Genomic DNA, 14,218 nt, shown 5'->3' with positions numbered 1-14,218 from the left:
TCAAACATTAACTAAATGTCATACTTGACAGGAATCGGGTCACTTGAGCTTGATTTGAGAGGAGCAGTTGACTGGCACAACAGGCTCCATATGTCTTTATAGCTATGTTTCACTGATCCAAAAATTGTATATGCATGTCATATTTTCTGCCCATCTAATTATTATTCTTTGGAGCTATAGCTTAAATGTGCTCTTACGGAACAGAGAATAAGAGATGTGTGAGCTGCTGTACTCTGTTCTTAGTTAACCTAAACATTTTAATTTGACATAACTTTACTCTGTTACGTTTAGCAGTTTGTGAAAATTCTCAAAAATAATTTGAGTAGTGTGACTCACTAGCTAATTTTTAAACTTGATCTCACTTATTTTTATGATTTAAGAATGAGTGTTGCATTTAGTACATATTGATTTTTTGGTAAACTTTTAAGTCAATACATGGTTTTAGAAGTGGCAAAACAGAGTCAAGTCCAACAAACCCAAGAAAACTCCAACAAAACGTTTATTTACAGTGTTTTTCAATTACAAACATAAAATATCATTTTGCTGCAACAAAAATGAGTATTGAAATAAAAAATAATACAGAGTAATACAACTATAATAGTTAAAGTAGGCCACTAGTTCTTCACCTGGAACAGGTCCCGTCTCCTCTTAAGAAACCCACAGCATTCAATATTATCACACTGGCACTGACGTTCTGGAGAGAGAACCAAGTTATTGCATTAAGAGTTACAGAGGTAACAGCTATATATTTTCCAAGGACAATATTGCATTCTTTTTAATAATGCAGAAAATCATTCTGAATTAGCATAGTGAATACGTGAATAAATGCTTGAGAATGCTTGGAAAGAAATTACATAGACACTGTATACAAAATACTGTTACGGTGGCCTGTTGGTCCATTTATTGATAAAGGCTTCAGAAAGTAATAACACTGACGCTTGAGCAAAATAAAATGTTAAACTAAAAAAATGCATGAATGTATTTTTACTGTAGTCATTCTGTGCCATTTTCATGGGTATGTGATTATGTGTGCTTACTTTCAGAAGTGTACCGTGTATGGGTAACGGCTAGAATCATGCCTAACTGAGAATCCTAAGGTAAGGCCCGTAATCATCTCATTGACTTATTCCTTTTAGCTGCTCCCATTTGCAGAGATATTTCTCTGCTGAGGACCAGCAATGATCTGTTGGTTTGGACTTCCTCTCCCACTGAGGATGATGTTTTGGTCCATCATTGCTGGCTACCCATGCTCCCACCCTCAGTGTGGAGACAATCCCACCTCAAACTAACTCTGAGAGACAGGAGCAAAGGGCTGTCTTTGAGATCGCAGTCATAGTCTCTTAGAGTCCATTTGAAAATAAGTCTCTTCGACTATGCCTTGTGGTCCTTCAGTATGGGTACTGCTTTTGTTTCTTTCCTGAGAAACACGCCAGCCAGGTGCAGATCAGCATTGCTGCCGCAGCTCCTCCTCCAGTGCAGTAGTAAGCCCAGCCAATTTTGCAAGTACCTGAAACAAACCAAAAACGTTGTGAATGTAAAAGTCAGCCTACAAAATATTTACTTTTTCAATTATATTTTATTGTATACAGTTTACATTTCAACAGCACCTTTTCTCAGTAACAATTTGCAAAGAAAGCAAAACTTATATTAATATACATTTTTTTTAAGTTTAGGAGCTCTTTTGCTTATGTCACTTGAAAACAATTCTGCCATGTTTGTATGGTCTTCAGCGATTTTTGACATAGTAGTCTTGCCATGATATGTTCTTTATATGTACAGACTTGAATGTATTGCAATCAAGTGGAAGTGCACTGGAAACTCGAACTCTTTTGAAATCATAAAGTCCTAAAATCAAAGTCCCAGTCCGTCAGCATAGGCCCTTCATCGATCATCGGAGCACTGTCCTATCTCAGTTCATTACTCCATGGTAGTAAGAGAGCAACTCATACATTTGCTTTCTCCTTTCTCATTGTTGTTCTGTCACATGTAGACCAGCCACACTTCTAAGGGAAGTACTATCTGTAGGATATTGTTTATGGTGGTGTACTAAATCCATTACTGTGAGCTACAGCTCTCTTTATTCGAGAAGATGATATCCTGCCTTTTTAATGGGGGTAGTGCTTTGAGTTGCCTCTACTACTACTACTGCTGAGTCTGGGGTCAAAAGGTGCTCATATGCACCACTGTCCTCTACTGCTCTGCAATGGTGGCATGGCCGTATCCACTTGTTAAGCTTTTGCTCCACATTGAGAGGCTAGGTTGCCAGAAAAGAAAGTTACCCTATGAATGCTAAACAGACTTACCCGAGAAGGGTAATTTCATTTGTGTAAGACTATGATGGAGTTTGCATGATCTCATATCCTTCCCAGTGTCAAATTATTGAAGTTATGCATTAAGAGAAATCATTTCATTGGGAACCTAAATGCAGCGACGGAAACATTGGGGGGAACACTCTGTGATATGACTGAAGATTGATTGATGAGATATTAGTAGCACTAAGACGATCGGGAGAAATGTGATATGCCAGGGGACAAAAGCTGAGTTAATGCAGTTCAATATCACGTAAAAGAAGATAGGGGGAATCATAGCATTGCAAGCTTCTGCCAGATGTGGAGATAGTGCAGAAAAAGCTATGAGGGAATATATGGTAGAATTTCTTGATGCCACAGTGAAGGGAAATGTTGAAGATACCTAGCTGATTTCTTAAGACTGTACAATTTAGGACCTAAATAATGGAATGGAGATGAATGTTGTCTATTTGGATTTCCATGCTGTAGCACACAGAGCAATAGGCATGTTTAGCAGTCTTTGTGTGAGACCAAGGGAAGAAGACACATTAAGCTACTGCTTACGTCACAGGATTCAACAAAATACTTTTCTGGCAATAGAGGGAGACTAGGGTGTGCCATGGTATTCAGTGGTACAGGTTTTTGTGGTCTGGCTTGACAGTACAGCTGTCACCAATTATGTGAGTATACCAAGAGAGAGGCTTTGGCTCCACCCACATGTGGGGAGGCAGGAGCACATGTTTGATAGAGCAGATGTTGTGTGCTTCCACAAAAAAAATGCAGGCTCTCCACACAGCTACACTTTAATGTTTTATATGCCACGTGTATCCTTTCTTCATGTCAGTAGCTAACATGTACAAGGAACATAAGGGGGAAAAAATGTGCTTTAGGTCAGCCACAAAATACATAAAATGTACCTGGTACCTTCTGTACCATAACTAAGAACACCAGTACCTCTCCTCCCCGAGCTCCTGCTACACTTCCACACCTCCCGTTCTCTAAGTCTTCCATGCTCGTTTACAGTTCAAGGCTAAACCCAAAAAGCCCTGCCTGCATCACGCTCAAAGCACCTTGGAAACCGCACTGGTCCTCCCAAGCTTCAGACTTACACAAACCTTTTAAATACTCTCTTTTTGCCCCTGGATAGAGAGGTCGGTGATCATGAGCTGTTTCTCCACAGTCTGCTTCAGATGAAAGCAAGCACTGCTGCTCATAACATCTCAGCTATCCTCAGACACTGGCAATACCCTCCTTTGCTAGTAAGGGGAGGCAGCAGAATGAGCCGATGCTTCAAAAACAGCAACAACAACAAAAATTGACATTTGAAAGAATTGTTTTTCTCATAAAAGGTAAATGCATAGTTTGAATTTCAAACATAAAGCATAAGGATAATGTCCTAAATGTTCCCACCCGATTCGACCTCTGCTGGTGTCTTACGTTTTATTTACAAGTTGGGGCACGGTGATAAGCTCAAATTATCATGGGCAATGTAGTGAATATACAGATCCTTCTTTGCCTTCAATGTAAAAGTTTATACAGCACACCAAAAACCAAAAATATCCACCACACGAGAATAATAACTAGTTGATTGAACAATGTTGGTTACAGAGCAAGGCATTTCTTCCATTGGGTACGTCCTACAGTTACAGCAAGGCTCAAACCCACTCTTTCTTTTATTTCAGAATTAAGAAAAATAAAGTGCCTATCTGTACTCAATCTAGCTATAAAGATGAAAAGCTTGAGCCCTGTTTGTGCGTGCTACACTATAATTCACAGTTCAATTCTGCTGAAAAGAAGGTTTTAAATAAATATTGTCTTACTTATAAAACATCTCATCACTCATGGACAAGCTCAAGTTCAATGCTCTGAAAAAGATTCGTTTACTTTATTTTATATACTGTTTATATAGCACTAATACTATCAAGATGCAATCCAAAGGAGGGAGGGTTTCAAGAAATACAGTAAGGGGATTTTCAGGTATTACAGTGAAAGAGACCGGACAGAGTTGGTCAGATGTCCATTACTTATCGTTTTTAGGCATTTTATGGCTGTCTCAATCTTACATTTGATGTTGGACAAGGTCCTTGATACCAGAGAAGCACAGCAACTTCAAAAGCATATGGTCCTAAACAACTTACGGGCATATTTACATGTGCTGGCGCATCTCTGCAAATCCGCAGGGATGCGCCAGAGCAGATGCGCCATGCAATCCCCTCTTTCCGCCACCACAGATGCGCCGCATTTACAATGGGGCACAGGGTCAGAGCTGATTTGCATATCGCCATTGTCTAACCCAGGGTGGTGTGGAGTGCAAAAAAACGATGGATTTGGGCCCAGATCTTTGGACTGGGGTGAATGTGTGACATTGATCCACATTCTGTCCATCACCTGTTTTGTTTGCATTTACAATGCGGCGCACCATGGTGCAAGGAAGGGAAAATGCGTGACGCATCTTGTGGCGTATGGGCGGCGCGTTGCTGGAGTCGCGTCGCAAGCTCGACGCAACTCCTGCAATGCACAGGGGCCACCCATACTCAACGTGGTGCGTCACTCCTTACGCCTGCTTCAAGCAGGCATAAGGATTTGACGCAGCAGTGTCGTAAAACTGACTCGGTGAAATCTTGTAGATTTCACTGTGTCAGTTTTACGGGGCTTTCCTGAGAGGGAACGCCCACCCTGCGACAGAACGCCCACATGAAACCTGACGCAGATTTCATGTGGCGTAGGGCTTTACAACGTGACGCATCTGCCTAGATGCGTCACGTTGTAAATAAGTTGCAATGTGGCGCATTGTTTACGCCGCCACTACATCACAAAAGTGACGCAAAGGTGGCGTAAAAGTGTTGCAAGGGGCTTGTAAATCTGCCCCTTAGTGCGAGTATACCAGCTAGTCTTCCGCACTCATTTCAGGATTAAAATCGCAACTCTACAAGTCATCAGTGATGTCCTATGGGTGGCAGACAGAGGAAATTCCTGCCTCCTAGCGCTCATCGTCCTCTTGGTGGACTTTGACACTTCTGATCATAAGGTACTGCTCAAAATTCACCCTCACAAATGGGCATGTCGGCCCTGTGAGACTGAATATGTGTGCACATGTGTGTGCATGTATAAATGAATACATCCTGAGAGATGGGGTAACAATTTGTCTCTCCCTGGCACAACAGTGGCTTAACTCCTGAGATAATGCTGGCACATCCTTGCCATGGTGGACATATTTGGTAATAATATATATAGCCTTGGCACCTCATTGACATAGTTCAGTACCTGAAATAGTGGTGGTCCATCTTTGACATAGTTCTGTCCCTGAAATAGTGGTGGCTCATCTTTGGCTTAGTGGGCATGATTGAAATAATTCTAGATATCGTTGGCGTAACAATGTCCCATTCCTGACATAGAGGGCAATCCTAGAAACATTCTGGCTGTCTCCAGCATAATAGTCACCTGTTCTTGACTTAGTGGGTATTGTTGGCAACACACTCATTACCCCTGGCATACCACTGACCCATCCATGACACATGGTGGATATTCTTAGCAGCTTTCGGGCTGTCCCTGGCATAAAGGTAGCCCATCCCTGACCTTGTAGGCATACTTTGTATTTTAGTGGTTATCCCTGGCTTCATGCTGGTGCCTCCTGAGAAGAAGACATTGATGGTGGCATTCTCATTAAGCTTGGCATGACAAGGGCATACATTTGACATATTGTTGACACCCTTGATATAACAGTAGCTTTATATTTTATGATGGTAGAACTCGCATAGGGGTGGCACCATCAACTTATTGTGATTATTTTAATCATCAATCTGGTCATCCCCAGTACTATCATTGTGAAAACCTTTGCCATTAGATGGAAATTACAGCAGTTGGATGATGGTTATAAATAGGCAGGTGTGGTAGTAGTACATGTGATTGAAGAATCTTGCCATTTTCACCAAGCAAACGTATTTACTAAAACTGTAACTTTATCAGTTCAGAAAAATACAGTTGTTTAAGTGGGAGAGGACTGAGCCTATTTATCCAAAATCAACGTTCATATTCACAATGAAATATCTGTATTTACAGATACAAGCAAGATGTTTAATAAAACAATTATAACTTTTCTGATGCATATTTAATTTTATTTACATCTCACCATTTTAGGATAATTCATACAGATTTCAAGATGCTTTGGCCTGATTTTGCTGTTTGCTACTAGCGGGCACTTACTGCTATGGCTGATGTGAAACTGAACAATCATATTTTTTAAAACTTTCCAACAAAGTTTTTTTTCCCCATTTTCCATTAAATTGTCCTGAAAATGTCACCATTGTGTCGCCCGTTTTTAAAAGCTTCCTTGGGGAGGGTAAACCCCGATAACTCATATTATTGGACTAGTCTGTGGCATTTGAAACCCTCATGGTATTGGACTTATCTGCGGCATTTGACACTGTAAACCACCAGACAGTGATAACTCGTTAGAATGGTCTTGGTGTCCAGGAAACCCTGTTAGCCTACCTTTAGGACTCCCTAACCTTGTATACACAGACATTAGCACTATTTTCTTTTACCTCGCGCTCTCTACCAATCAATAATGGAGTACCAGAGATGCTGATCTTGTCCTCACTATTATTTATTCTGTATGTCCTTCCACTGGAATATTTAATCAAATGATCTGGCTGTACGTTTGTATGTATGCCGACTACATGCAAATACTCTTTAAGCTATTTCATTATCTAAATGCCAGAGCTAGCAATCTGTTTTCCTGCTTACAACAGGAAGAGAATTGGATGAGCAGTAACCAACCAAATCTCAAATTGAGCCAAGACACAGATACTAGCCCCATTTGTTTGAACAAACACCTTTTTGGCACTGCCCTTTCGGCCTCCAGAATTTGTAACTTTGACACAAGTAGGCCCTCAGGTAAAGAACTGTGCCTGTTTTTCCACCTTCGTACTCTCAAGAGAAGGCTCTAACTGTTCTACTTTTCACATAAAGTAATGATTATGAATGCTATAATTTCTGATGGATTGACTACTGCAACGCTTTATACTTGGATCTCCTTGCAAGCTAATTCAAAATGCTGCAGCGAGAATGATTCAAAGACTGTCAAAATAAGATCACCTTTGAGAAGTTTTGAGAAGCGTTGAGAAGTCTACAGTGGCTCCCTGCTAAACAGGGTGTGAATTTTAAGTCCTTGTGCCTACACCATGTATAGTAATCAGGTCAAATCCCTTTCTAATTGCTTTCAATGGTATCGCCCAGTCTGCACCATCAGATATGCAGATTGAAGCCTGGTACATATACCGAAATTGGCAATAATGGAAAATAGGAGGTAGAGTTTTTGCAGTAGAAGGAAGCACTGACTCCTGATAACCACTCAACAGGAAAACACACTGCTGAAGTTGAAAAAAGCATAAAAATGTGGCTCTTCTCTACTCGATGAATCATTTGACAGTACTCTCTCTCTTGTAGCTTCTACTTAGTGCAAGGTGCCTTCACGTGTATGAGTGGTTTAGAAAACCCAATACAAAATACAAATAACCCTTGGGTGGGTTAAGGCTTGCCTGTCACTCCACAAAATATCTCAAATACTTCATTACTGCTCCTTCAGAAACCCAGAACATTTAGTCAATTTAGGTGAAAATAATAATGTACAGTTTGCTATTTGGCATGCTCTTTAACTTCATACTCAAATGCTCATTCTCAAGGCAGATGTTAGTGCCTCAACACTTTACAAGTTAACTAACCATCACTACCTGCAAGACATGCCAGGTTCGTGGAACCACAAGGGTTTATCTATTTACTAAGGTCACAGCTGGAAATATCTGTACTGCATGAAGATTCGATCTCCTGAAAAATGTCTGTGTCCTATAACATCTGTGTGACCAAAGAGATAGCTTTCCTGTTAATTGCTTGAGTCTTGTTAAAACGAAGATAATGCGCAGGCAAGTCTTGTAGGTAAAGGTAGTAGATTTATTCTTGAAGTTACATCACAGGTTCTAGGTTACAGGAAGATGTTCTGATCCATAAAAGTACCCAACAGGAGCAGCATCTACGCAGCTCAGCCCTTCCACACCAACTGATAACTGATACTCTCTTCCGTACAAACTCACTCAACATTCTATATGGCCTCATCATAGGCTGAGCAGCAAGGCAGAGGACCACTGAAATGAGAGTGCATTGGGTAATTAGTACATTACAACACATCTCCCCCTTATAATGAATGAAAACATTCAAAAGGACTGAAGGTGATAAGATGCACATATCAGCAAAGGAGGATGCATTAACAACAAAACATTATAACACATCCTTCTTCCTGATGATGATCATAGACAACAAAGAATGGAAGATAAAAAGATACATTCTTAAAAAAAAAAAAAAAACAGTGGTTGCTATCCACCATAACTCACACTACACATTGCAGATAAAAATCCAACTTATCACACGGAGTACCCATTGCGCCACAACACTGCAGCAAAACAGGGATCTACAACCTTCAACTGCCCATACTAATGACAGGACAGGTCTACCTCAAAGAAGAGGAATAAGACTCCACCTATACCAACACAGGGTAATTATAATCCCAAAACACTCTAAAAACTAATATGGTATCTATAAACCAAAAGTAAATCCAGGGTATAACTTAACCCAAAGCAAATCCAGTGTATCTTTAAACCTGAAGTAAATCCAGGGTATAACTTAAACCAAAGCAAATCCAGGGTAACCTTAAACCCACGGTAAATCCAGAGTAACTTTAAACCCACAGTAAATCCAGGGTAACTTTAAACCCGAAACACACTCAAGACACTCTATAGGTATATTTAAACCAAAGGCAAATCCTGGGTATCCTTAAACCCATGACACTCTCGCAACAAACTATGGGTATCCTTAAACCCATGACAATCCAGGGTATCATTGAACCTAAGACATATTGGCCAAAACATGGAATTATTCAGAAAAACTTAGCATGCGCACAGTCATAACACAAGGGAAAATGAAAGTCAGTCATACAGGTCCTATTAAGTGCCTCCTAGAACTAATTGCTGCAAGTGAGGGAAAAGAGAGTGTCTTCGCTTCCATCTTGGACAGTGAATTGCAGCAAACACACTCAGGCTACAACCTCCACACACCTCCTTATGAAGCCAAAAGTGGGGCAGTCACAGTCCCACACCCTACACACCTCCTCATCTAGATACACAGCAACCATGGAACCAAAATTGAGCATAGCACACATCCAACACCATTTAGAAATATGCATAGTATTGAACAGTCGAAATCAACAATGTGTTATGTTGCCACGAGTGAGCGAGATCTCACTCGAGATGACAGATGGCACATAGCACTGTAATGAGTCCACTTCTGACCTCATTGCGCTATCATCTTTAACAGGAGCAGTAATATTCGATGGATAGGTTTCTCCTTTAAACCAATAGTTTGACACTCATGACCCAAAGAACTCGCGTCGTCCAGTTCAATCAACAGAGATAGCTCCCTCCACGTGTAGTCTGGATTGCGTTCCCTCTGAACCACATTGGTGACAAGCAATTATGTCCTGCCTTGCCGCACGCAGATCCACCATCTTCCATGTCGGAGTGCAAATAGGTTGTCAAAGCAAAGTCCGTCGTCCTTGCACGTCAAATCACGTCAAGTAGCAGCACTGCCAATGACATCAGCGCTGTGAGTTACCAAAGCATTGTTCGTTCTTTATTGCGGCAAAGAAAGAAAAACAGCGTGGTTGGCAGCAACAAACAGGATTCATTAAGGAGTAGGGAAGATGCGGCTGCCCACCACAAGATGGCGGCAGGTAGCGCACGTTATGCCGGAAGGTTCACGTCACGTCAGTGCATGCGGTGTTCAAAGACAGGCAAGGAATCTATGTCGACAGAGAAGAACTTTAGGTAAGGTTGTGCGCGCTCTGTTTTTAACTTGTGCCTCCGTGTTTTGAACAACAACATGGCAGTTGATCATTGCATAGTATGAATGTCTCAGCAGACTCCACCAATAACAGACAAAAAAAATGTCCAACCTGTCTTGGGTCACACAAAAAAACCACAACAGTGACATACTGGTCCTGGCTTCCAAACGCTTCCAGAACTGACTGCCACTAAAGTCACTACTACTGGAATAGGTTGCCAGAACGAACACTTGAACTGTTCGTTGTCGATCATGTGTAGGCCCTTAGTACATCCTCACAAATGTTATGTGCACTCTCAAGAGGCAGAGTGAAGAACGTTTGGATATAGTGCACACGCTAGGACCCACAAGTCTTTCAAAATGAAGTTAAACTGCCACAAAGTAAAGTAAAACACAAATTCTATCTTTTGGACAGGGTTTAACAGCAGGCAGTGAGGAAAAGGGAAAGCCTAACAGGAATTGGCAGGCCCAGGTCAGGGCTGACCGTTCACAGGTGATGAGTGACACCATCAGGAAGTTGTAGGAGTGCCAGGAACTTCTGTTCGTCTAGTTACTCATTTGGGGAAACACTCACCCAAGTTCAGCAGGCACTGGCACGTCCACGATGGGGCCGACCAGTCTTTTGGTCACTGGTGTGTTTTCAGGACTTGCTTCTTATAAATGCGCTTCTTCTGTTTCTTAGGTACCAGTCCATTCAAGGTAGCCCATGTAAGTTCTTCAGATCGTCGCCAGTGTTAAAATGAAGATAATGCGCAGGCAAGTCTTGTAGGTAAAGGTAGTAGATTTATTCTTGAAGTTACATCACCGGTTCTAGGTTACAGGAAGATGCTCTGATCCATAAAGGTGCCCCAACAGGAGCAGCCTCCTCGCTGCTCAGCCCTTCCACACCCACTGATTCTCCCTTCCGTACAAACCCACCCAACATTCTATATGACCTCATCATAGGCTGAGCAGCAAGGCAGAGGACCACTGTAAGGAGACTGCATTGGGTAATTAGTACATTACAACAAGTCTCTAACATATGTGGGTTGGCTATTGGAAGCTTGCGTCCATTAGATCTATGTAACGTGTAATGGACCTACCCTTCCAAATCTGAGCTGTCTAATTTACATACACCTATCAACAGCTTCGAAGCCGCTCCATTGTTTCACTTTTGTTCAGGAAGGGACTTTACGTCATCGGGTGTTATTAAAACTAATTGTTACAGCAATGCCGTGTGATCTACCTCTGTGGCGCAGTGCGGATTTTACGCACAGACTGCCCCAGGGCTGCCAGACCCCACACTCTCCTCTACCTTTTCCACTGCACTTCCACAGGGTGCCACGTGGGGGGTTTCTGCAGCAATTCTTTCCCGTTTGCAGCTGTGGGATGGTGGAAAGAACGGTGCTGCCCTCCTGGTCAATCCAACAATGGAATTGGAAAAGCACTTCATCTTCCTCTAAATTCTAAAATAGTGACCGCTGCTTGCTTACCAAAGAGAAATACTAATCGAATAATGTGTATGTTCTGTGGGTGCTGCCCAGGGCATTATTACAAGGCAGTTTAACTGTAAATACGTGTATTTGCCAAATTTTGAGTTTCCGAATATATTTTACAGTGACATTTTACAGCATATCTCTTTACAGTTAGATAGTAATAGACAAAGATGTTGTCCTATATTCGCTGAACACTTACTTTAAATTTATATTGTGGAATCTTTATTTTTGGTTAGATAGAAAGATAAGGTAAAAAGACATAAATCCGGTCTTTTTATTGCTACGGCATTGAGTGATCGAGAGTGAATAGCAAACTTAGACTAATAAGACACCTCTCTTTTTTCCTTCTATCCGGAGAGAATGAATCGTCTCTGAAATCTAACTGTGCTTTCTAAAGAAATGCTGACCACAGGAGAGAATGAACAGCGCAAGATAACTCAAACCCACCTGCAAAGTTATTTCACCCGGGAGGCTGCATTCAGCAGAAAGAACGACGCGTTACACTAATATGTCAGGCGCTCAGAGCCAACGTGCAAAGTATAGTAACAAAAGCAGCACCATGGCGTTTCAGGTATCCCTGCCCAAATAAGTGGCTGCACACAAAGGATGCTTTGTGTTGAACTCTCAAGCCGCTCTGGCTAAGAACATCGCCTTATTGTAAGGGTGGGTGGGAATTTACACCGGTTTCCTCTTGCTAATGTAACTCCCTGCTTCATCAGCTTTGACTATAATTGAGCATTTTGCATCAATGCACTGGCCTAGGTTGTTATCTACACTCTCATGTTAGGGAAAATAGAAGCTATAACAATAAGGGCAGCTTTACGAGCTGCCCCCAGAAATCACGGGGCATATTATCAAGGGGGGGTTATCTCCGCTTTTTTGGCTTTAAAAGCCAAGAAAGCAGAGATAAAATTATCTCCCTATTACCTAGCTGTCGCTAACACCAGTTATCCACAGCTAGTAGGAGATAGCGACCATCTTGGGCCCCACTTTGCATGTCAGTGATATTTATCCCTATGAAATGCAAAGTGGGCGTGCCAAGATGTTAGCGACTGGAAACAGTCGCTAACATCGCTATCTCCTATTACCAACTTTTGGAGATATTCGCGCTAAGCGCGAATATGTCCAAAAGCTAACACCTGCCCTGAGCAGTTCTTAGCCATGTTATCCAGTGGGAGGTGGATAACATGGCTAAGAGCATTAGCTCGGTAATGCATGACTATCGCTGACTTTTCAGGGATATTCATGCATTGCGGCCGATTTTTATCGCATTTGCGGTAAACCTTGGTAATACCAAGGTTTATCTGCGATAAAAATCGCCGCAGCTCAGCGGTACATTATTGTCTCTAACCAAGCAATAGCGATAATTATCGCTATTGCTTGGTAATATGCCCCCACATCTCGAACAAGGAACAGGCGAACAGACCACTATGAGCACCCTGTTGAGACCTACCATTTTAGTTCTGTCATACAACCATGTTATTTTTTGTTGATATATTATTTTGACGTAGTCCCCCAGGGTGTGTTCACACCACAAGGTGCCCTCTAGCACTGTTAAACCTTCTTCGGCACACCATGTTGATAATAGCTCATAGCATGGGATGACGCAAGTCTTAGAAAGCCTTGGGAATGCTAGATTGCCCCTTTTCGTCTCAATATGAGTGGAAGTCGATTCTACAGCGACCCATGGAAATGAAAATATAGACGAGAAATATGTGTTCAAGGATATGTTCCCCACTAAATTTCTTCTGAGATCTAGATTAACCGACCATGAGACGTTTATCATGGGTGAGATCTCATTTTACCTTTTACCGTCTTTGGCTCAATCGTTTTTTAAGATTCAGGAAAGGGTATGCAGGAGATAGTCATGCACTGGGTGCCATTTCTGAATAACAATAGTTTTATAACCAAGATAGGAATTAAAAAGTCTTAGAGAAGTGAGCTGCCCATCTAGGTTGAATTTAAAAATTGGGATGGTTTGGGAAAAATAGCCCTGAAATGAGTAAAAATAAAGAGAGAGGAACTTGATATTTCAAGTTATTGCCTGTTGGTCTGGGTTTCAAGAAGTTTACATTAGTGCAAGTAAATGCAGGACAATGTGGCTATTGGATAAAAAGGAGACCTAAACCAGGCAAGGTAAAAAGGACCAGAAAGGATCTGAAATGAATAAAAAAGGTGCATCAGGTAATTCCCCTGAACTCTCTTGCAAATGTATTGCTGTTTCTGCCCTCTCTTCCTCTTGCAGGCGGGTAGAACGAGCCAGAGGATGTTCTATAAGGGCCAGATGTAGGTAAATAGCATTTACCGATTTGAAAATACCGAATTTTACCAATTGAGGTATTTTCGAATCGGTAAATGCTATGTAGCAAATCATTCGGTAAAAATTACCGAATCGTTAAGATTCGCTATTTACCGAATCGGTATTTACCGAATCGGTGATTGCCATTCATTCCTATGGGCCTGGAGGCCCATAGGAATGAATGTCAATTACCGAATCGGTAAATACCGAGTCGGTAAAAAGGGGAAAACATTGAAGGGTGGCAGGGTGTCACTTTGACACCCTGT

The 14,218-nt window shown here is 41.6% G+C and overlaps 1 protein-coding gene across 1 annotated transcript in view; it reads right to left on the bottom strand.

The window, feature by feature from the left end:
* Positions 1-481: 481 nt before the first annotated feature.
* The window catches only part of LHFPL6 (LHFPL tetraspan subfamily member 6), a 351,003-nt gene continuing 337,266 nt past the window's right edge, over positions 482-14,218 (bottom strand). The window contains exon 4 of the mRNA XM_086935061.1: positions 482-1,507. Coding sequence (XP_086791187.1) covers positions 1,389-1,507 — 119 coding nt within the window. The 3' untranslated portion in view covers positions 482-1,388. The remainder of the gene's footprint in view (positions 1,508-14,218) is intronic.

Source organism: Lissotriton vulgaris, chromosome 8 (assembly GCF_964263255.1).
Source record: "Lissotriton vulgaris chromosome 8, aLisVul1.2, whole genome shotgun sequence".
Lineage (NCBI taxonomy): Eukaryota > Metazoa > Chordata > Amphibia > Caudata > Salamandridae > Lissotriton > Lissotriton vulgaris.
The sequence above is the reverse complement of the archived record's forward strand: the minus strand, read 5'-3'. Positions and strand labels throughout refer to the sequence as shown.